Raw genomic sequence first — 23,559 nt, 5'->3', positions numbered from 1 at the left:
TATCATTCTTTAGAGGAGCTTGTTTCCTTATTTATTTGTCTATAGTGTTACAGACTTAACCCAGGGCACTCTACCACTTAGCTACAATACCAGCCCTTTATTTTTATTTTTATTATTTTTTTTTTTGGGGGGGGTCTTGCTAAGTTGCTGAGGCTGGCCTTGAACTTGTGATCCTCCTGCATCAGCCTCCAGAGTCCCTGAGATTATAGGCATATGCTACCCCACTTAATTAGAGAAGATAAATTTTAAGCGAATGTACAACTCAATAGCAAAGCTATAGAACCAACCTAGGTGCCCTTCAACAGATGAATGGATAAAGAAAATGTGTCATACATACACAATGGAATATTACTCAGCCATAAAGAAAAATAAGCCAATCCCCCCAAATCAAAGCCAAATGTTCTCTCTGAAATGTGTATGCTAACCCACAATAAGTGGGAGAGGGGAAGAACAGAAGTTCATTGGATTAGACAAAAGGGAATGAAGGGAAAGGAGTGGGGATGGGAAAAGGAGAGCAAGTAGAATGAATTGGACATAACTTTCCTGTGTTTATATATGAATATACAACCAGTATAATTCTACATCATGTACAACAAGAAGAAAGGGAATTTATAATCCATATATGTATAATATGTCAAAATACATTCTAATGTCATGTATAATTAAAAAAGAACAAACAAAAAATTTAAAAAGGAGAGAATGTGCAACTAATAGCATATCAGGGAAATTGGCCTATCCCTGGCGCTTAATGTGAGTGTCTTAATTTCATGTTATTATTTTATTTTATTTTTTAAAGAGAGAGAGAGAGAGAGAGAGAGAGAGAGAGAGAGAGAGAGAGAGAGAATTTTTTTAATATTTATTTTTTTTAGTTTTCGGTGGACACAACATCGTTGTTTGTATATGGTGCTGAGGATCGAACCCGGGCCGCACACATGCCAGGCAAGCGCACTACCGCTTGAGCCACATCCCCAGCCCCTCATGTTATTACTCAACGTCCTTACCTGTTAATGGAGATAATACTAAATGATCCTAATAACCCCTTAGCTCTAATATTCTATGAATCTAGATGCTTCCATAGTTTACCAACAATACCTATAATAGACTTTTCTCAACAATAATAGTCTAGCCTGCTGACACAAACTTTCCATAATAACACTCCAGTCATTCACTACCAGCTGACTACAGATGAAACAAATCCTATTTATCATCCCTATTCATGTAAATATGACATATTTTGAAATATGGTTACAATAGCCTTTTCTATTGTTATACCATTATTTGCTTTTCTAGTAGTTGGAATAGTTTATGAATTAACAAATAATACCAACCCCAATCATTTCTACCTTTCAGGATTATAGAGAATTAAAGTGAAGAATTAAAATATTATTTTTTAAAAAAAATTTTCGTAGTTGTACAGAATGCCTTTATTTTATTTGTTTATTTTTATGTGGTGCTACGGTTTGAACTCAGGGCCTTGCATGTGCAAGGCAAGTGCTCTGCCACTGAGCTATAGACCCAGCCCTAAAATATTCTTGCATTTAAAAAAATTGTGTGTGGTGGGGAACTAATTGGGTACAAAACCAAGCAATTATTCTCAGCCTTGTGTAAAAGCATCTTATTGAGAATAGTACTGATAAAAGACAATCAACAGTATACTTCAGGTAGATAATAAAAATTTAATAGTAATATAAAATAAACATATAAAATCAACTGTTTATTTTTGGATGTTAGAAATAATATACATAATAAATCTGACATAATATGATAGTGCTGCAAGATAAGATTTTATGTTTTGAATTATAGATTATGCCAATCAGGCTGATTTGTACTCAGTGGTTCAAAAATTCTGCTTTTATTACTAAAAACATCTGGACTGTATCCATCACTAATACAATGATGTAATACTTGGCATATTATTCTTGAAGCTATGTGACCTTAATCTTAATGACCTAACTCCTCTTGTGATGGAAATAATGGCAAAAAGTTCCCCATACTAGTTACCAAAACTGTCACAATGTCAAAAAAAGAAAAGAAAGATTCCTTTCTCCTTTTTCATCTCATATTGCTATTGAAGCATATGCATGGAAGAAGTTAAAAACCAAAGGGCAACTTATGATATATGCTAGGTCAATTTTAAAAATTCACAACCTTGTTTTTAGATAAAATATTCTTCGTTCTAGTCCTTAAAGAGAAACAAAAGTAATTAATCAGCTTTTTAAATATCAGGAAATATAATTTTACTTTTTTCATAATCAAGTCTTTCAATGATTTCTAGGACTATTTCCACTAAGCTAGTTCAGGAGACACAATGGTTGATAAATGGCTTAAGAATATCAACTTCAAGGTTAAAAATACCACTTCAAAATTTAAATAGAGCCCTTGACAAGGTTACTTAATGAAGAATTGCTGGTCAGGATGAACAAGCATTAGACCAAAAGAAAGGTCATGCTTAAATACTTAAACAAAAAACCTCAGGTAAGTCTTTAGTGACATAGGTAATTTTTCAACTCAAAGAAATTTTCTGAAAATCAAAATTCCTTATTGCATGGTAATTTTCAAAACCACCAACTCCAGTTCTAGGTCAGTCCTTTGGTTGGATGATTTAATCAAGTATATATTCTATAGACTTCAACTACAGAATTCAAAAAACAAAAGATATAGTGTTAAAATCTTAACTGAAAAATTGCATGTTTCTCCATCTTTTTCATGCAAAAACCATGCCCATCTTAAATATGGTATTTCTTATAAATAATCTTTGTATTTCCCACTGAAGCTTGTTATTCTGATGAGTCAAATTCAAATGCTTTCATACACATGAAGATTAGAGAATGTCCTGAGGATTATTCATCATTATCTGTAGAAAAAAGAAAAACAATTAATCCACTTCATTTAAAATCAAGCTGTGTCTGCTCAGTAAAACAATAACGACAAATCCCCACATCCATTCTTTTTCACACTAAAGGAAGAAATTTAATGAAGGTTGTTATTTTTTATTTTTGCAGTACTGGGGATTGAACTCAGGGCCTTGTACACACTAGGCAAGTTCTGTGTCACATCTCCAGCCCTTAATGCATTTTAAATGTAGTTTTTATTGTAATTGCACATACTAATTGTAAAATATTGAAACACTGTATTGGAGAACAAAGTAGGAAGCAAAAATCATCAGAGAAAAGATAATCCATGTTAAGAATTATACATAAATCTTCCAAGACTGCTTTCCTAGGTATTGCTTTACACAAATATCTCTTTAAAAATCACACCAAAATGCAGTTTTGAGACATGAGTTTTTCCACTTAAAATAATAATGAGTGGAAAGATAGGTAAATGAGTGCTAGCAAGATGCTAAAGATTATAAAGTGTTAATGGCAGAATCTACACAGTGAGCATACAGATGATCATTATAAAGTTCTTTTAAATTTTCTACATGATAAAAATTTGAATAAAATGTTGTGAAAAAATAAGCCATGAGCCATGCACAGTGGCACATGACTATAATCCTAGCTACTCAGGAGGCTGAGGCAGGAGGATAGAAAGTTTAAGGCCAGCCTTGGTGACTTAGTGAGACCCTGTCTTGAAAAATAAAAATAAAAAAAGGGCTGGGGATATAGCTCAGGGGTAAAGTGCTGGATCTAGTACCAGGGGAAAAAAAAAGAATAAATTATGGATATATTCCACATCAATTTTGATGTCTGCATAGTATGGCATAATGACCATTCATATTCATATGTTTTGGTTATCCCCAATTTTTCTTTATTCTATAAAATATAAGGTTGAATGAATTAAACAGGTTTCTTAATGTAATCTTTCAAAACAAACATTATCTTCCACATTCTGGAAAAATGATTATTCATTAAAGTCCAAGTGTCATGTTAAATCACTGTGCAGCTTAAAACCCTTCACTAGCTCCCTATTGCCTCAGGATAGAATGAATACATACTTCTTAAGGAGGGCTGAGAAGCTTTTTATCATTCTAGCCTTATCAACTTTCAGTTTCTACCTTCCCCAACTGCCCTCATAATTTATGCTTTAGTAACACTGAATTGTTTATAGATCCCCTACTATAACATTTTACATCCCTGTATGTATTAGTACTCATACTGATTCAGGTAAAATTTACATTCTTCTTTGAAAATCCAATTCTGATATCTTCTCCCTGAGGAAGACCTATCCTGTTATCATTATATTTCTTTCAATGGCTGGATCATTGCTTTATACAACTTAGATACATTTAAAATTTTTAGAATGTTATTCTTATCACTCTGTACTATAATTTACTATTTTTATAAGTATAAATGTTTAGAATAATCAGAAAATTAATGAACACACATGTACCTGATACCCAGAATTAATAAAAGTTAACTTTGACTCTCCTAGTTTAGGCTATTACGAAGAAACAGAGAGGTCCATTTTTAACCTTATTGCCTTCACCTCTTCTCCTGATATTACTGTATATTCTTCCTTCCCATGGCTTTTCACTCTCATGCACGAGTAAATAAAATTGTTTTTAAAACATTACATAAATGGTATCACATGTTACTTATTCAACTCATTGTGTTAATGGGTATATTCATATTGATAGTTGGAAATTTGACTTATTCATTTTAACTGTTGTATAGAATTTCATTACTTAAACACAGCATAGTGGTTCTATCCAAAATGGATGTGGAGGAAAGGTATGTGTATCCTTTTAAGAATCTATAAGCTTGCACCAGAATTGGTGGTGCATGTCTAATCCCAGCAGCTGGATATGGGGTCTTAACATTTCCAATAAGAAAAGCTCCAAAATAGATATCTAAAATAGATATGTAGTCAATATAACATTTAACTTTCTAATAATTAACCATGGAAAAGAACAAGGTAACTTATTCAGATAATGCATTATAGATTTTATACTAATTTACTTAGTGGCTGGCTACATTAGTAAGTTATAACATTTTATGGGTTATTATTTTAAAAGGTTGCTAGGGTGTGTTTGTGTTTAAAGGTAGCCATTTGGTTTTTGTAATTTTACTTCCCCCATCCCCAGGCTAGAGAAATTGCCACCAGGTTCTAAGATACAATACACTGGGGTCCTGGTTTCCTTTGCATTTGTGTGCTACAAAAGATATGATATTGCTGCTGCTTCTTTTATCTTTACTTTAAACCATTGGTTTTTAAAATTTGTTCTTTTTAGTTATACATGACAGTAGAGTATATTTTTGACATATTTATACAAGCATGGAGTACACCTTATTCTAGTTAGGATCGCTGTCTTGTGGTCTGATATTGCTTATTTATTTATTTATTTATTTATATATATATTTTAGTTGTCAATGAATATTTATTTATTTATTTATTTATTTATTTATTTATTTATTTATTTATATGTGGCGTTGGGGACTGAACAGTGCTTCACACATGCTAGGCAAGCACTCTACCACTGAGTCACAAGCCCAGTCCCTGATATTGCTTCTTGAGGAATATATTAGCTTAGTCTGATTCTTGGCCTCTGCAGGGCAGATGGCCTATGTAGGCAAGCATCCTTTTGCAGACACTCAGCTGTCAAAAGAGAATGTCAATTTTACCTCATGGCTCAGTTAATTGTTATAGCTGTCCACTTGAGGGGGGAAAGCAAAATAAAAGCTCTTGCAGGCTGAAATATTTGCAGGCTGAAATGAAGCCAAGCACATGGTTGTTGATTACTGTGAAAAGCTCTATTAAAATAATACTTATGATGAACCGTCTGAAGGATGGACAGACTATATATGAATAGAACTGGTTTGATACTCAATGCAGATTTACTTCAATGACATCATTCTCTGGCCTCATGGCATTAAATTATACCATGAACATACTATGAGAAATCTCATGAAATCCAAATATTATACAAATTACTGAGAATATTTTTCATTTAAATATGAGTCCAAGACCTCAGTAAAATCAGGAATCTGTAAGTTCCCAATAATCTTTAAATTTTAGATTATTATTTTGATGATAAAATAATTTTTTTAATTTTGGAAAAATAAAACACCTGTTTTACAGTTCTACTGACAGACATTTTCAAAGACTAACAGTTGAGTACACACTGTGGACTATGGACCTTTGGATTCCTGTGCCTGGAAAATCCTTTTCTCCTTAAAGGCAGCCATGTGTTACTCTACTTTGAAGAACATCATATGACAGTTCTCCCTTTTTAAGAATCATGGGATTTTTTTTCCTCTGGTCAATACCAAAAATAGCTGCCCTCTGAGCAATGAATATACATATCCCAATGAATATGCCTGGACTCATTCAATTAAGTTTCCTGCTTTGCCAGAAAGATCTACACCAAACTTGTGTCCTATTTTCAGAAAATGTAGAGATCTTTTGAAAATAAATGTTGTATTATTTTTCATTTCTGGTTTCATATGCTATATTCATTTCCTCAATATGCTGACTTACTCAAATACTTTTAAAATTTAATTTTATCTTGTACCTGCATGTTTTTAAGTGTAATCTGAAACTTTTTTTTGTAATAAGGTGGAAAATAAATTTTATGAAAATTTGATTGCTAAAACTAAGCATCAACATTTAAAATCCTCTAATTTGGTCTATAAATTAAACCTTTAAAGAAATAGAATTAATTTTTTGTGACATTCTAGAAATGAATTCTTGTTCAAATTTTTACCTATTTCTTTATGTGTGTAAAAGTTAAACATTATCTCTTTGGTAAGAATTTTTCTAATTTCTTGAAATGCCCAATTAAGAAGCATTAAAAAAAATCTCATACAAATGTTACTTATACATTAAATAAAAAGATACTGACTTAAAGAATCTAAGACAATAAAAGTATATGACAGGGGCTGGGGTTGTGGCTCAGTAGTATTGTGCTCTCCTAACACACACGAGGCATGGAGTTCAATCCTCAGCACCACATAAAAATAAATAAATAAAATAAAGGTATTGTGTGTCTAACTATAACTAAGAATAAAAATTAAAAAAGAAAAGTATATGACAGTGTTAATTTTATAACTACTTAAAAGTAATAGATATAGTTCTAATACAGATTTCATCAAATGCTTGTGATATAATTTTATCAATTTACATTTTTCATCTCATTTAAACATCTGCATTTTTTTCTTTTTTTAAAATATTTTTTAGTTGCTGATGGATCTTTATTTTATTTATTTATATGTGGTGCTGGAATAGAACCCAGAGCCTCACACATGTTAGGTAAGCACTCTTCCACTGAGATATAACTACAGCCCCATAACACCTGCATTCTTTTTTTTTTTTTTGGTGCTGGGGATCAAACCCAGTGTCCTGATGCATGCTGAGCATATGCTTTACCACTGAGCTATATTCCCAGCCCTCACATTTTTTAAAAATATAAAGATGTGAGAAAATCTTACCTTCTTGATAGGCTCCATCTGCCATGACTAAATGAAGAATCTTGGCATAAAGATGCTGATGTTCATTTCCCAAAATATTCTGAACTATTGTTGAACAAATTTCAATATTTTCATCTTCATCTTCATGAATAACCTATACCAAATTTCCAAATATTAATTAAAGTTTGAATAACTTTTTATAATCGGAGGCTCCATTTATTATATGTTTATGATAAATCTAACGACCAATAAAGATAATCAGGGCTGGGGCTGTGGCTCAGCAGTAGTGCACTTGCTTGGCATGTTGTGAGGCACTGGGTTCGATTCTCAGCACCACATGTAAATTAAAAAAATAAATAAATAAAGGTCTATCGACAACTAAAAAAATATTAAACAAAAAAGATAATCAATATTTCTCTAGTAATCCAACAGAGCACATGTCAAAAGTAAATTTTTTAAAATTATTTTTTAGTTGTAGACAGATACAATACTTTTATTTTATTTATTTGTTTTTATGTGGTGCTGAGGATTCAACCCAGTGCCTCACACATGCAAGGTAAATGCTCTACCAACTGAGCTACAACCCCAGCCCCAAAGTAAATATTTTAAATGACATTGTGCTTACCTTTATTTTCTCATAAACCTCAAAGAACTTCTCAAAACCCATTTCTTGCTCCAGGTGAAGTCTCAGTTCCTCTAAATGGTTAAAGACACTATCATATTCACATTCACTAGTAGTCTCACCATCACTGTTATCTAAAAAGCATAAATAAAAAGATACATTATGATTAAAAAATACTTAATAATTCTTATCTCAATCAAATAAAATTCTATGACAAGTGAATAATGTCACTGAGTTACACTACTTCTATTTTCAACACAAACAACTGCCACTATACTATTTGTCAATTACATAGATAATCAAAGTATATATAAATCTGTCTCAATGAGAATGTTACTTTGTGAAATTTTTTTATAGAATTAATCTTTTTTTTTAAATAGAACTTTCTTTTGTAATACTTTTTCTTTTAGAGTGAATTTGGGCTAGAAAAAAATTCCTAGAAATGTAATTTAATTTAGTGAAAAATGGAAAAAGCACACCTCTATATTTTTCACTGAAACAACCAATCCTGATTTCTATGTTTTAAAAGTTGATGTAAACTTGGGCCACATATGCAAAAGACAGATGACCTATGACACACATCATAACATTTTAGGAAAGTTTCTAGAAAGTTATAAGTACCTGATATTTTTGTCACATACATGCTAGAGATATTTGAGAAAAAATTATTTAAAAACATTTTTTTTCACATTAATTCTTCCCAAATAAATATAGCAGGTAAAATATACAAACTTTCCATGCATCTTAGGTGTAATGCTATGAAAAAAGAATAATTTCAAAAAGAAAAGAAAGAAAAAGAGGGCTAAGAAAACTAAGTTATTATCTTTACTATTGAAAAATAAGAAATACCAAACAAATAATTGAATAAAACGTGTCAAAAAAAATCACTGCCATAAATTAATGGGAAAGAAATGGAATAACTGTGGATGCACAGTTGGGTTTAAAGAAAAATAATGAAATAAGGGCAAACACACAACATGATCAATTTTATTTAAAGATGAAAATGGTTCATAAAGAAAAATACACACTATTTGAAGTGTTTATATACACTGAAAAAGAAAAAGGCCCATCTTGATAAGTTTGGTCTGCCATGGTCATGCACCTGAGTGCCATTCCTCGTTCAGTGCACTTTCACTGCTGGGATTTTCGTCATCAGCCAGATCTGTCCCATTTGCAGTTTGCTCCACGTCACTGTTTTTTAAGATGGACTCTTCCTCCTCACTGTATTCTTCACCAGGTTGTTCCCTCAGTAACTGCTCCATGGAGGCCTGAAGTTCTTGTAAATCTGTGTCAGTTTCTTCAAACACACTGAAATTAAAAAAAAAAAAATCAAATTAAACATCATTGAAACTTTATTTTTACGTGTTACGTCAACTCAATATGTATGTGCCCCCTTCTACTTAAAAGTATTAATCATAGATAAAAAGAAATTTTAAATTCCTGTATAGTTTTTAACCAAAGAATGAATACAATTGGTAAATTTAGCACATTCCACATATTCTGGAAAATATAAGCCAGAAGACAATTTGTTTAAAATGATATTGATTTGCCAAAAAAATCACATAACTCAATATTATTAATTGCTTAAATTTGGAGCAATGTTTTGATATTTTAAGAGGACAGACTAATGATGTTATTCATCTGCTTTCAAAAATAAATATTTAATACTCAAAAATTTAAAATGTAATTTTGAAAGTTCATCAAAATCTTTATGTGGCTGTATAATAGTTGTAAAACTATATGAAAAGCTTCCCAAGTAAATGCCTACTGGGCATTTGAACTTTTAGAAATGGAAATACATAAGGAATTATATATTTAGGTTAACAGAATAATCACTGAATAAAATTTTTACCAGAAACATTATTACGTATGTTTTCTTGAAAGCATTTCTAAAATACATAATAAGTAGACTTTCCTGTGTAATTAGAACATATAAACTTATCACAATCTTCACTGGAGAGTCCTGTTTTCAAGGCATTAGGGTATTAATTCTATTTTCATGGAATTATAAATGCTGGGATAGACTAATTTATACATATAGTACCTTATATTTATGTAGTATTTTAGCCTCTTAAGCAGTTTTGTCCTATCATTTAAATTTTATCTACACCAAAACTCATGTTAGAGACATGGAAACTGCAATCTAAGAATTTAAATGACTTGCTCAAGGCCACGTGATAAGTGACAAATAGGATTGAAATCTAAGTCTCTAAGCACTTCTACAATACTCAAGAAGCATAGTTAAAAGCTTTTTGTGTCTTATGACTTCTTTTTCCTAAAGTGACATACATGGAAACACTGTATGTTAAGAGAGTTAAATGAGTTTTTTAGATGTATGAAGATATTTCAGAGAGATTATGAACACAAGTTGAGGATTTTATCTACTAGAAAAATAATGCTAAACAAGACATAAGGGTTGTCAATAACCTTCTAAAAGTTTAGACTCAAACCAATGTTTATGGAAGAATTAAAATATAAACAGTATTTTACACAAGATTTTGAATACAACTTACATTAATAAAAAAGAAAATAGTCTTTTCTTATGTATAAATATCTTTATTTTGTACTTACACATTCAGGCAATTGACTTTATAGAAGCTATAGAAAAGCAAAATTCTAATCAGAAGGAGAAGGAGTGTCTAATCTTTTAGATCATGCCACTAGTATCATTTAATTTGACAGTTAATTATAAGAGCTGCTTACCATGTACACCTGCTATATCCTATTGCTACGATGACGAAATACTGACCTATCCATAACATCTTTTACTGGCTAGCCTAGAGGAGTTGGTGCCCAATGCAGTTGGGAGTCAAGTAAGTGAGGCTGCCAAGGCTGCCACTACAAGAAAAGTATGAGGTGATTACAATTTTATAAAACGAGTGCTCAAAATTCTGTTCAAGGTACTTTAAAATTTGGTCCTGAATTTGGCTTAGTTTACTTCCTTATTATAAAAAAATTTAAGTGGGAACCAAAAAAATTTCCGAAGACAAATATCAAGTGAAATTTTCCTATAGGGATACATTTTAAATCACATTAAAAATTACAGTTTTTGGATTTTTCAATTAATACTGAAGGCACCTCTCTACCTACTTACATATCTGTGGTAATGGTGATTAAACCCAGGGCATTTTTCAAGGGCTATACCACCAGTCCTTTTTATTTTTTTATTTCAGACACAGGGTTTTGCTAAATTGCTCTGACTGGCCTTGGACTCGAGATCCTCCTGTCTCAGCCTCCTGAGTCTCTGTGATTACAGGTATGCACCATCACAATACAGAAGGCTTCTAACTTATATTTTAAAATCAATTCTGTCATCATCTGGTAAAGAAACACAAACCATAAATATGCTATAGTTCACTCAGATAAAAACTGATGATTTTATTAAAATTTTTGGGAGGAAAAAACCCTGTTATTCAGCACTTTGTTAATCATAAAGGTGCTGGATGTTGTGTTCACCAACAGTTACTAAAAACACAAAATCAAAGTGCTTAATGACCATGATCAAATAGAACAATCAAAGATAAAAAGGTAACTTTCCTTACAAATTGGGGGTCTAGTAAAAATATGTAGTACTCTATGAAAATTGAAAAAATAACTACAAAAACTTTACTCTTTTAAAATTCAAGTTTTATTAGAAGTTTAAAAAGCAAAGGACAGGCCTGACACTGTGGTGCACAACTGCAATCCCATCAGCTTGAGAGGCTTAGGTAGGAGGATTGTAAGTTCAAAGCCAGCCTCAGCAATTTAGTGAGAACCTGTCTCAAAATAAAATATAGAAAGAGTGTCTCAGTGGTTAAGCACCCCAGGGTTCAATCCCTGGTATCAAAAAAGAAAAAGCAAAGAACAGGCTTAAGAAAAACAAAACAAAACAAAAAAAAAAACAAAATAAAATGTGTCATATGCAATGATCCTGGCTCATATATAATACTAGGAAAAATTAGGAGATCCAGCATGGCGGCGGGCGCGGAGAGATCAAGTCTCTGACCTCTTCAGCTGCGCGGCCATAGGGAGTCTTAAACCGTCTAAATGCTGTTTGCTCAGGATCACTAGGCAATGCTGAGCTGACGTGGATCTGGGGCGAACTGTCTGGGCCTCTCATAACACACACCGAGCCCGGATCAGCTGAATTCAAGCTCCCATTCGCCTGTGTCTCGCACACAAACAGCTGTGACTCAGCACTAAACGATCCCGATGAAACAACTGGTCGGCCTTTCTGAACCTGCGGAGGTTAATACCAACCGAGCCTTCATAGGCAGTGGCCACAGGATTGAGATGGGGCTTGGGAGAGCCGGTCAGGACCCACCCGTTGCATCGGTCACCCGGCAAAGGGAACAAACTGTCGCCATTTGCATGGGATACCACCATGGCAGAGAACTGACGTCACCAGAATGCGGTGGATGAGATAACTTCATTAAAACCGGCGGCGACAAGTGTGTGACCCCCTAGCCTTCCCTCTCCACACAGCAGGAAACCTCAAGGGCCCCTCCCAGCTCTCCCATGAGCGCGATAGTCAGACCGAGGGAATCAGGAGTGGTGCGGGACCCGCGGTGCGGAACCCCCGGCTACCTCTCCCACCAGTGCTGACAACTGAGGTCTCTTGCACCAGCTACTTGGGGCGTGGCTACTAGAGGGCAAGCAAAATACTCTGAGGGTTCTCAGCCCCAAGCTCCACAAACTTAGGGTCTGAGGGAATGGCAAACAGTGAGAGTGTGCCCAGTCGTTCAAGAAAATAGGGCTCCCAGGAGCAGCAGACCTGGCGTGTAGCCAGTATTGTGGTGAGCCTCACCGGTGAGTGGGGCCTGGCTTGAGGAAAAGTGGAGAAGTGACTAGACACAAGAAAAGGCCCTAGGCACTCAGGATTGGAAACCCGCCCAGTCTGGGAGGAGGAGCTGCTGCATAGTGATTGGTTCCCGCGTATTGAGAGAAGCTTGGCCCGGTGGGCACAGCTCCACCTACTGGAATAGAAGTTAATCAAACTCTAAGACTGCATTTATTAATTTTTTTTAATTTGGGTTTTTTTTTCATTTTCATTTTTTAAATTTTTTTTTTAATTTTTAAATATTTTTTATTTATTATTTTTTTTTCTGATTTTTTTTTAAATTTTTTTTCTTTTCTATTTTTTTCTTTTGTCTTTTCAATTTCCTTATTCCCCCTTCCTTGAATTCTACCTGCTTACTCTCATTCTCTTTAGTGACTTCTTCCCTTCCCTTCTAATACCTTTCCTCCCAAGCATCAAATAAATTTATAGGAGTAAATAGTAACTCAGCAGTCAAACAGAACAAGAAGTAACATGAGCAGCATGAAAAAGCAAGGAAGAAAAGGAGTACAAACAATGCAGGACAGCCTAAATTCTAAGGAGGACCTAGAGGCGTCAGAAAAATGGTCAAATAAAGAACTCAAGGAATACCTTAGACAGATGGAATGGAATCTTAAAGAGGATATGAGACAGCAAATTCAAACAATGAAAGAACACATTGAAAATGAATTACATAAATAGATAAAAGAAGCAAATAAGCATCTTTATCAGGAGATAGAGATTATAAAAAAAATCAAACAATAATTCCAGAAATGAAGGAAACCATAAACTAAATTAAAAACTCAAATGAGAGTATCACTAACAGAGTGGAGCAAGTAGAAGCCAGAACATCAGATAATGAAGACAAAATATATCATCTTGAAAAGAGTCTAGCCAACTCAGAAAGGCTGGTAAAAAAATCACGAGAAAAACATCCAAGAGATATGGGATAACATAAAAAAACCAAACTTAAGAGTCATCGGGATAGAGGAAGGTATAGAGCTTCAAACCAAGGGAATGAGTAACCTGCTGAATGAAATAATTACAGAAAACTTTCCAGAAATAAAAAAGGAAACGGATATACAAATTGTAGATGCATACAGGACACCGAGCATACAAAATCACAGTAGACCAACGCCAAGACACATTGTTATGAAGATATCCAATATACAGAACAAAGAGAAAATATTAAAAGCTACAAGAGAAAGGAGGAAGATTACATTCAGGGGTAAACCAATAAGGTTAACAACAGATTTTTCATCACAGACGCTGAAAGCGAGAAGATCCTGGAACAACGTATTTCAAACACTGAAAGACAATGGATGCCAACCAAGAATTCTGTATCCAGCCAAATTAAGCTTCAGGTACAACAACGAAATAAAAATCTTTCATGATAAACAAAAGCTAAAAGAATTTGCAGCCAGAAAACCAGCATTGCAAAGTGTCTTGAGCAAAACAATACATGAGGAAGAAATGAAAAACAATAACCAAAACCATCAGTGGGAAGTGCCTCTATAAAGACAGAGGGCGGGGGGAAAGCTAATCATGGAGAAACAAACTAAATTAAAAAAAAAAAAAGATAAATAATCAAACATGGCTGGAAGTACAAACCATATATCAATAGTAACTCTAAACGTTAATGGCTTAAACACTCCAATAAAGCGACATAGACTGGTAACATGGATTAAAAAAACAAATCCAACAATATGCTGCCTCCAGGAGACACATCTGATTGGAAAAGACATACACAGGCTGAAGGTGAAAGGTTGGGAAAAAATATACCACGCACACGGTCCTCGTAAGCAAGCAGGGGTGGCCATCCTCATATCGAATAAAATCGACTTCAAGACTAAGTTAATCAAAAGGGATAAGGAAGGACATTATATACTGTTAAAAGGAACCATCCACAAACAAGACATAACAATTATCAATATTTATGCACCAAATAATGGTGCTGCGACGTTCATAAAACAAATTCTCCTCAAGTTCAAGAATCAAATAGACCACAACACAATAATTATGGGTGACTTCAATACACCTCTCTCACCATTGGACAGATCTTCCAAACAGAAGTTGAATAAAGAAACTATAGAACTCAATATCACAATCAATAACCTAGACTTAACTGACATATATAGAATATATCAACCATCATCAAGTGGATATACTTTTTTCTCAGCAGCACATGGATCCTTCTCAAAAATAGACCATATATTATGCCATAGGGCAACCCTCAGTAAATATAAAGGGGTGGAGATAATACCATGCATTTTATCTGATCATAATGGAATGAAACTGGAAATCAATGATAAAAGAAGGAAGGAAAAATCCTACATCACATGGAAAATGAACAATATGTTACTGAATGATCAATGGGTTACAGAAGACATAAAGGAGGAAATCAAAAAATTCTTAGAGATAAATGAAAATACAGACACAACATATTGGAATCTATGGGACACAATGAAAGCAGTTTTAAGAGGAAATTCATCGCCTGGAGGTCATTCCTCAAAAAAAGGAAAAACCAACAAATAAATGAGCTCACACTTCACCTCAAAGCCCTAGAAAAGGAAGAGCGAAACAACAGCAAATGTAGCAGAAGGCAAGAAATAATTAAAATCAGAGCGGAAATCAACGAAATTGAAACAAAAGAAACTATTGAAAAAATTGACAAAACTAAAAGTTGGTTCTTCGAAAAAATAAATAAGATCGACAGACCCTTAGCCATGCTAAGGAAGAGGAGAGAGAACTCAAATTACTATCATATGGGATGAAAAAGGCAATATCACAACAGATGCTACAGAAATACAGAAGACAATTAGAAATTATTTTGAAAACCTATATTCCAATAAAATAGAAGATAGTGAAGACACCAATAAATTTCTTAAGTCATATGATTTGCCCAGACTGAGTCAGGAGGATTCACACAATTTGAACAGACCAATATCAATGGATGAAATAGAAGAAGCAATCAAAAGACTACCAACCAAGAAAAGCCCATGACCGGATGGGTATACAGCGGAGTTTTACAAAACCTTTAAAGAAGAATTAATACCAATACTTTTCAAGTTATTTCAGGAAATAGAAAAAGAGGGAGCTCTTCCAAATTCATTCTATGAGGCCAACATCACCCTGATTGTGAAACCAGACAAAGACACCTCAAAGAAAGAAAACTACAGACCAATATCTCTAATGAACCTAGATGCAAAAATCCTCAATAAAATTCTGGCGAATCGGATACAAAAACACATCAAAAAAATTGTGCACCATGATCAAGTAGGATTCATCCCTGGGATGCAAGGCTGGTTCAATATACGGAAATCAATAAATGTTATTCACCACATCAATAGACTTAAAGATAAGAACAATATGATCATCTCGATAGACGCAGAAAAAGCATTCGACAAAGTACAGCATCCCTTTATGTTCAAAAAAACTAGGGATAACAGGATCTTACCTCAACATGGTAAAAGCTATCTATGCTAAGCCTCAGGCTAGCATCATTCTGAATGGACAAAAATTGAAGGCATTCTCTCTAAAATCTGGAACAAGACAGGGATGCCCTCTATCACCACTTCTATTCAATATAGTTCTCGAAACACTGGCCAGAGCAATTAGACAGACGAAAGAAATTAAAGGCATAAAAATAGGAAAAGAAGAACTTAAATTATCACTATTTGTGGACGACATGGTTCTATACCTAGAAGACCCAAAAGGGTCTACAAAAAAACTACTAGAACTAATAAATGAATTCAGCAAAGTGGCAGGATATAAAATCAACACGCATAAATCAAAGGCATTTCTGTATATCAGTGACAAAACTTCTGAAACGGAAATGAGGAAAAACACCCCATTCACAATATCCTCAAAAAAAATAAAATACTTGGGAATCAACCTAACAAAAGAGGTGAAAGATTTATACAATGAAAACTACAGAACCCTAAAGAGAGAAATAGAAGAAGATCTTAGAAGATGGAAAAATATACCCTGTTCATGGATAGGCAGAACTAACATCATCAAAATGGCGATATTACCAAAAGTTCTCTATAGTTTTAATGCAATGCCAATCAAAATCCCAATGGCATTTCTTGTAGAAATAGATAAAGCAATCATGAAATTCATATGGAAACATAAAAGATCCAGAATAGCAAAAGCAACTCTAAGCAGGAAGTGTGAATCAGGCGGCATAGCGATACCAGATTTCAAACTATACTACAGAGCAATAGTAACAAAAACAGCATGGTACTGGTACCAAAACAGGCGGGTGGACCAATGGTACAGAATAGAGGACACAGAGACTAATCCACAAAGTTACAACTATCTTATATTTGATAAAGGGGCTAAAAGCATGCAATGGAGGAAGGATAGCATCTTCAACAAATGGTGCTGGGAAAACTGGAAATCCATATGCAACAAAATGAAACTGAATCCCCTTCTCTCGCCATGCACAAACGTTAACTCAAAATGGATCAAGGAGCTTGATATCAAATCAGAGACACGCTGTCTGATAGAAGAAAAAGTTGGCTCTGATCTACATATTGTGGGGTCGGGTTCCAAATTCCTTAATAGGACACCCATAGCACAAGAGTTAATAACAAGAATCAACAAATGGGACTTAAACTAAAAAGGTTTTTCTCAGTAAGAGAAACAATAAGAGAGGTAAATAGGGAGCATACATCCTGGGAACAAATTTTTACTCCTCACACTTCAGATAGAGCCCTAATATCCAGAATATACAAAGAACTCAAAAAATTAAACAATAAGAAAACAAATAACCCAATCAACAAATGGGCCAAGGACCTGAACAGACACTTCTCAGAGGAGGACATACAATCAATCAACAAGTACATGAAAAAATGCTCACCATCTCTAGCAGTCAGAGAAATGCAAATCAAAACCACCCTAAGATACAATCTTACTCCAGTAAGATTGGCAGCCATTATGAAGTCAAACAACAATAAGTGCTGGCAAGAATGTGGGGAAAAGGGTACACTTGTACACTGCTGGTGGGACTGCAAATTGGTGAGGCCAATTTGGAAAGCAGTATGGAGATTCCTGGGAAAGCTGGGAATGGATCCACCATTTGATCCAGCTATCGCCCTTCTCGGACTATTCCCTGAGGATCTTAGAAGAGCGTACTATAGGGATACTGCCACATCAATGATCATAGCAGCACAATTCACAATAGCTAGACTGTGGAACCAACTTAGATGCCCTTCAATAGATGAATGGATAAAAAAAATGTGGCTTTTATACACAATGGAGTATTACGCAGCACTAAAAAATGACAAAATCATGGAATTTGCAGGGAAATAGATGGCATTAGAGCAGATTATGCTAAGCGAAGCTAGCCAATCCTTAAAAAACAAATGCCAAATGTCTTCCTTGATATAAAGAGAGCAACTAAGAACAGAACAGGGAGGAAGAGCATGAGGAAAAGATTAACATTAAACAGAGACGAGTGGGGGGAGAGAAAGGGAGAGAGAAGGGAAATTGCATGGTACTGGAAGGAGACCCTCATTGTTATACAAAATTACATATAAGAGGAAGTGAGGGCAAAGGGGAAAAAAACAAGAGAGAGAAATGAATTACAGTAGATGGGGTAGAGAGAGAAGATGGGAGGAGAGGGGAGGGGAGGGGAGGGGGGATAGTAGAGGATAGGAAGGGTAGCAGAATACAACAGACACTAGTATGGCAGTATGTAAAAAAGTGGATGTGGAACCGATGTGAATCTGCAATATGCATACGGGGTAAAAATGGGAGTTCATAATCTGCTTGAATCAAATGTATGAAATATGATATGTCAAGAGCTTTGTAATGTTTTGAACAACTAATAATAAAAAAAAGAATCAAAAAAAAAGAAAAATTATAACACTGATAAAATGCTTTTAATCAGATAAATATTCTAGGGTCTTTCCATTTAAAGGCAGAGGTGAGAAGCTAAAATTTAAGTTTAAAAACATCAAAATAAATCATATAATTCTAATATTTAATAATTTATTCTTGGAGTAATTTGAATATACTATATGTTTTCAAACACTTTATTCCAGAATATTCTGGTTTTATTTCCCCCCAAAGTTTACAACATTTGTCTGAGGGATTGATATTGAAGAAAGTATAAGAGGATTTTTATCGAAGGAGTCACCACTCTCTATAGCTCTCAGAAGTGTTATCCATTAAATTCCTTCTTGAAATCTAAATTCCCCTTCGATCACAAAGAAAATAATTTTGTGAAGGCAATCGAATCACATGAAGACTACATCCCACCCCAAATCACCTCCACATATCTGTGCAGGTACATTCCTCCCCTGCCAATTCCCCATTGACATGGCCCTAAAATCAAACATGGTAAGATACATGTGCAGCTTTCTGGTAGTTTTCCTGGGAGGAGAAGTGCAGTGTATTAATTACTTCAAAATTTCCCATTGCAATCCTTGTATCACTATTAAACAGTCATTATCCTGTTTACATTTATTCATTTAACCAAATATTAAGCTTATATCCAAGGTAGTATGCTGGATACTCAATGATGAAGAAAACAATGAACAAAATTGAAACCACTTTCTTATAAAGTTACTATATTATTTAGAGGCAGATATACATTCTCAAAATTTCATGATTATATTTTAAATAAGTTATAAAAAGTTACAAGTAATAAAACATCAGCTATAGATCATTTAAAAAACTGTCTAGGGGCTGAGGTTGTAGCTTAGTGGTTGAGTGCTTGCCTCACATGCATGAGGCACTGGGTTGGATCCGCAGCACCACACAAAATAAATAAATAAAACAAAGATACTGTGTTTACCTACAACTAAAAAAAATAAAAATGAAAAAATGAAAAAGAAATGTTAAAAGGACTTTAAAACATTAAAAATAAACTATCTAGTTAACCTCTCTGAACTTTTAAAAAATCATCAATTCAGAAATTAGTGCTAGTATTTATTAGTGGCATTATGCTTACATGTCTTCGGAATCAGAAGGCCCTTCTTTAACGTGCTCATCTTCAATTTCATCTATCTCAAGATTGTCTTGATGAACATCTCCTACAGTGGGAACATCCATTAGGGTGCTGAACAGCTTTGAGAGATCTGGCAGTGAACATGTCCTCAGCATCTAAAAGAAGATGACAGATTACTTATTTAGAGTAAAAGAATTAAAGTTGAGAAAGAAAATTAAAACTAATAGTAATTTTATATATAATCATATATTTAGAACTAAAGGATTCAATGGTAACTTTCCCAAGGTTAGAACCTAGTTCACTGAAATTCAGCTCAGTATTTTTTCACAGAGAAAACAAGTTATGATTGAATTCTAATACAGAGAAATTCATTTAAATCACCTTTAAAAGGTAGGAAGAGGTGTTTAGTTATATAAGTGAACTGGAAGTGGAAATCTATCAGGAGTCAGGGAGTTCTAGAAATTGCCCATTCTCTCTTTATCACTCATGGCTTATGCTGTCCCTCTTTCATGGTATTTCTAGGTGGTCTTCTCACCTTCCTATGGTCATCTCTCCTCATACTGTCTTGCTCAAATTCTGGAGCAAATTCTCTCAGGAGTGGATACGCACAATTACACATAACTGTATCACTTAATCATAGGAGTTGCTGGCTAGCTAACGTAGGTTAAACCTGGGGCCTCAAATCAGTGTCAAGAGAATCCTAGTAACACTTGCCTGGACATGGGCTCTGAATAGAGCCTGCCCACTCAAATGGAAGGCTGGAAGAACAAGCACTTTGATGTCAGTGCTGAGAGTCACTTATAACAGCAGAGAGAAGGCACTCAGCCAACTATGTTGAGAAAAACACAGTTCACAGTTGAGGTGTTGAAAATTTAAATTTGTGATGGATAAGACGAGGGATAACAGGCATAGCCTCTGTTCACCAACCTTTCAACAATGAGAATGTGACAAATAGACAGGGATATGAAACAAATAACCACATACTTAAGTCTCTGGACTGGGTTAACACTAAAGGAATTCATGAGGTTTGAAACTTGACTACTAAGGCCCTGATAAGAACTCTACACCAGATGGAAGACTTTGAAGAAAACACAATGTTTAGCATATTAATGAAAATTTATATACTTGGCTAATTTTATTAGTACAATCTGTTTTTGAGAATGATGAAGGATAGATTTCCATTATTTGAACATAATTTACATATTATAGCACTCAAGGGAAAAATGGTTTTGAACTACAAATTGGCAAAGTTGGTAAAGATGATATACTGCTTTTTAAAGCATTTAATAATAGTACTGAAGGTATTTCTTTTGCTGATTTTCTACTGCCAGCAGAATTTACACTTGACTTGTTTATTACTTTATGGTTTTAACCATGTATATTATGAGCCAGAGACATGCAAAATAGGCACCCAGTAACAATTTCCTTAGCTAATTACTAATCAACAGAAACAAATAGAATATATGCATCGTATACCTAAATTTGAGGGAATTATATGAAAGGATATGATAAACTGAGAAAAATTTGAGCTAGCCCTGGTAAAGTAATCTCCTTTTACTAATTAAAATAATCTTCATAACCTATCATAAAATAATACAGTCAGAACAAAATTTAAGTGGTCATGTAATTTGACAACCTATCTCTTGATCAGGCTTATATTAAGCCACTAATCCAAGAACTATCAGCAGGAAAAACCCTTTATGTCTACATAAAAGTATGATACACTTTATTTTCTTATTTTTATTTATTTTTTTTAGAATTTAACCTTTATTTTATTTAATCGAACCCAGGGCCTCACCCGTGTTAGTCAAGTACTTTACCACTGAGCTACAACCCTAGCTTGATACACTTTAAGTATGATCTTCATCTTTATCACAAAAATTTTATGTAAGGACCCCTTCTTGCCTCTTTCCCTCCGGCCCTGCAAAGTACAACTTCACTACTGAGGTATACCCAGCCTCCTTTCAGTTCTATAATTTGGATTTTCCTAATTTTTTTCATGTTTAAACAATAATATTTCATAGTTTTAACATCCACAGAAAGAAATCCTCTTGAAAATGTTAGCTCATTCCTAACATGTTGCCTGAGATCTCCATTTATAATTTTTTCCTGTAGATTCTCTGTACCACGATAATTTGTAAAGCTAGCATTTAGTACCACTGTAAAATCCAACAGGAAAGCAATGCTTTAGCAAATCTTTAAACTCTTTTTTTTAAATGTATGTTTTCTTTAGTTTTAGTTGGTTAGTTTTATTTTTCTTAAAAATAGAAAACCACAAACAAGATAGTAAATGAATTAAATACCAGCTTATTCACAGAATTTCACATCAAATTCCACTTAAAAGAATTCTGTTAACTCACTTTTTCAACTATACAGGTTTTCATATAATATTATGACTTAATACTGTTGTAGTTATATCATGAATCAAACAATGGGCAAATTTGTTTAATACTTTGTTCAGTGCAATTAAACTGTAACACTGTTCTCTCAAAATAACTTCTACAAATATTTCCTTACTTCAACCCATAAACCCCAACCTACAAATAAATGTAAAACAATTAAAAAGTATTAACCTTTACCAAAGGCAAAAATTAAAGATATTGTCTAAGGATAGATATTTGAGCAAACCCAAAGAATCAACATTTGGGCTGGGGCTGTAGCTCAGTGGCAGAGCACTTGCCTAGCACATGTAAGGCCATGGGTTTGATCCTTAGCATCACATAAAAATATACAAATAAAATAAAGGCATGCTGTGCATCTACAACTACAACTACTACAACAACCAAAAAGAATCAACATTTAAGGCACGTGTACTACTTATGAATTATATATTAATCGTTTTTCCCCATTTTGCATTTACTATAATAAAAATTCTCACGTTTTTATAGTGATGTTTCCCACTTCACTTTCCAGAAGGTAAAAGTTTTCGGCATAACACATCTGTTTTCTTTCTATTCCTTATTCACTATCCTCCACTAAAGTGAGAATGAACTGACTCAAGGCAAATGAGAGAAGGCACTGCTAAAAAAAGTGCACACCCTTCCTACTCATTCTTAGATCTGCCTGCCTTGAAGGGTATGTTTCTTGCTTCCCTTATGATGCTTTATGGTAAGTACACCAGGTTAGGACCACCTGCCTTCTGCAGGTAAAATGGGTCCAACCTTCAGTTTCCCTGAAGCTGGAGCTTACTGGGTTTAAAAGCTCACTAGGGGTTAAGGAAGTCTGTTTTGTAGACTCCTAGGTTGTTTCAAGGACTTTCAATCACTACTTGACTACCACATGAGAGGCCCTGGGTTCCATTCTCAGCACCACATAAAAATAAACAAATAAATAAATAAAATAAAGATATTGTGTCCAACTATAATTAAAAAATAAAATATTAAAAAATACTGAGGAGCACATTTTGGATAAAATCTAAGCCAAATTTTCTGTCTAGCGTTATCAAAAATAAAATCTATCTGTGATCTTCATCTGACTCCTATGTGGGTCTTTCTTGGCAGCAAATTTGAAAGGTAGCTAACAGGTCATTATCTACCTCAACCTCCCTCAGTTTTCATGGGATTACAACTTAATAGAATCCTGAGACTGTTTCTATTTTTAAAAAACTGATGGGATGAAATATGTTGATAATTTCCTTTTATAAAGTCATAACAAATTCAAAGTTCTGGTTTAAATATTTACGAAAGTAAACTGACCTTGGCTACATTATGAAAGCATGCATCCCAGCCAGGAGCAACCTCAGAGGAAGAATCTCAAACCTAACCTGACATGCTGAAGGAGAAAGGGTGCTGTTCATACAAACAAATGCCTTTCATTAGCCTTGCTTCAGTTTTTT

At 34.1% G+C, this 23,559-nt stretch overlaps 1 protein-coding gene across 10 annotated transcripts in view; it reads right to left on the bottom strand.

Annotated features, from left to right (window-relative positions):
- Positions 1-1,656: 1,656 nt before the first annotated feature.
- Positions 1,657-23,559, bottom strand: part of Nek1 (NIMA related kinase 1) — a 175,592-nt gene continuing 153,689 nt past the window's right edge. For all 10 annotated transcript variants that reach the window (XM_046447807.1, XM_046447809.2, XM_058580364.1 and 7 more), the window contains 5 exons: positions 19,728-19,879; positions 9,074-9,279; positions 7,975-8,105; positions 7,371-7,503; positions 1,657-2,854 (listed from right to left, as the gene is read on the bottom strand). In XM_046447807.1, the coding sequence (XP_046303763.1) occupies positions 2,841-2,854; positions 7,371-7,503; positions 7,975-8,105; positions 9,074-9,279; positions 19,728-19,879 (636 nt within the window). In that variant the 3' untranslated portion in view covers positions 1,657-2,840. The remainder of the gene's footprint in view (positions 2,855-7,370; positions 7,504-7,974; positions 8,106-9,073; positions 9,280-19,727; positions 19,880-23,559) is intronic.

Source organism: Marmota monax, unplaced genomic scaffold, assembly GCF_021218885.2.
Source record: "Marmota monax isolate L192 unplaced genomic scaffold, Marmota_monax_Labrador192_F-V1.1 WCK01_AAM20220418_F8-fsc00040, whole genome shotgun sequence".
In the NCBI taxonomy this organism is placed as follows: Eukaryota; Metazoa; Chordata; class Mammalia; order Rodentia; family Sciuridae; genus Marmota; species Marmota monax.
The sequence above is the reverse complement of the archived record's forward strand: the minus strand, read 5'-3'. Positions and strand labels throughout refer to the sequence as shown.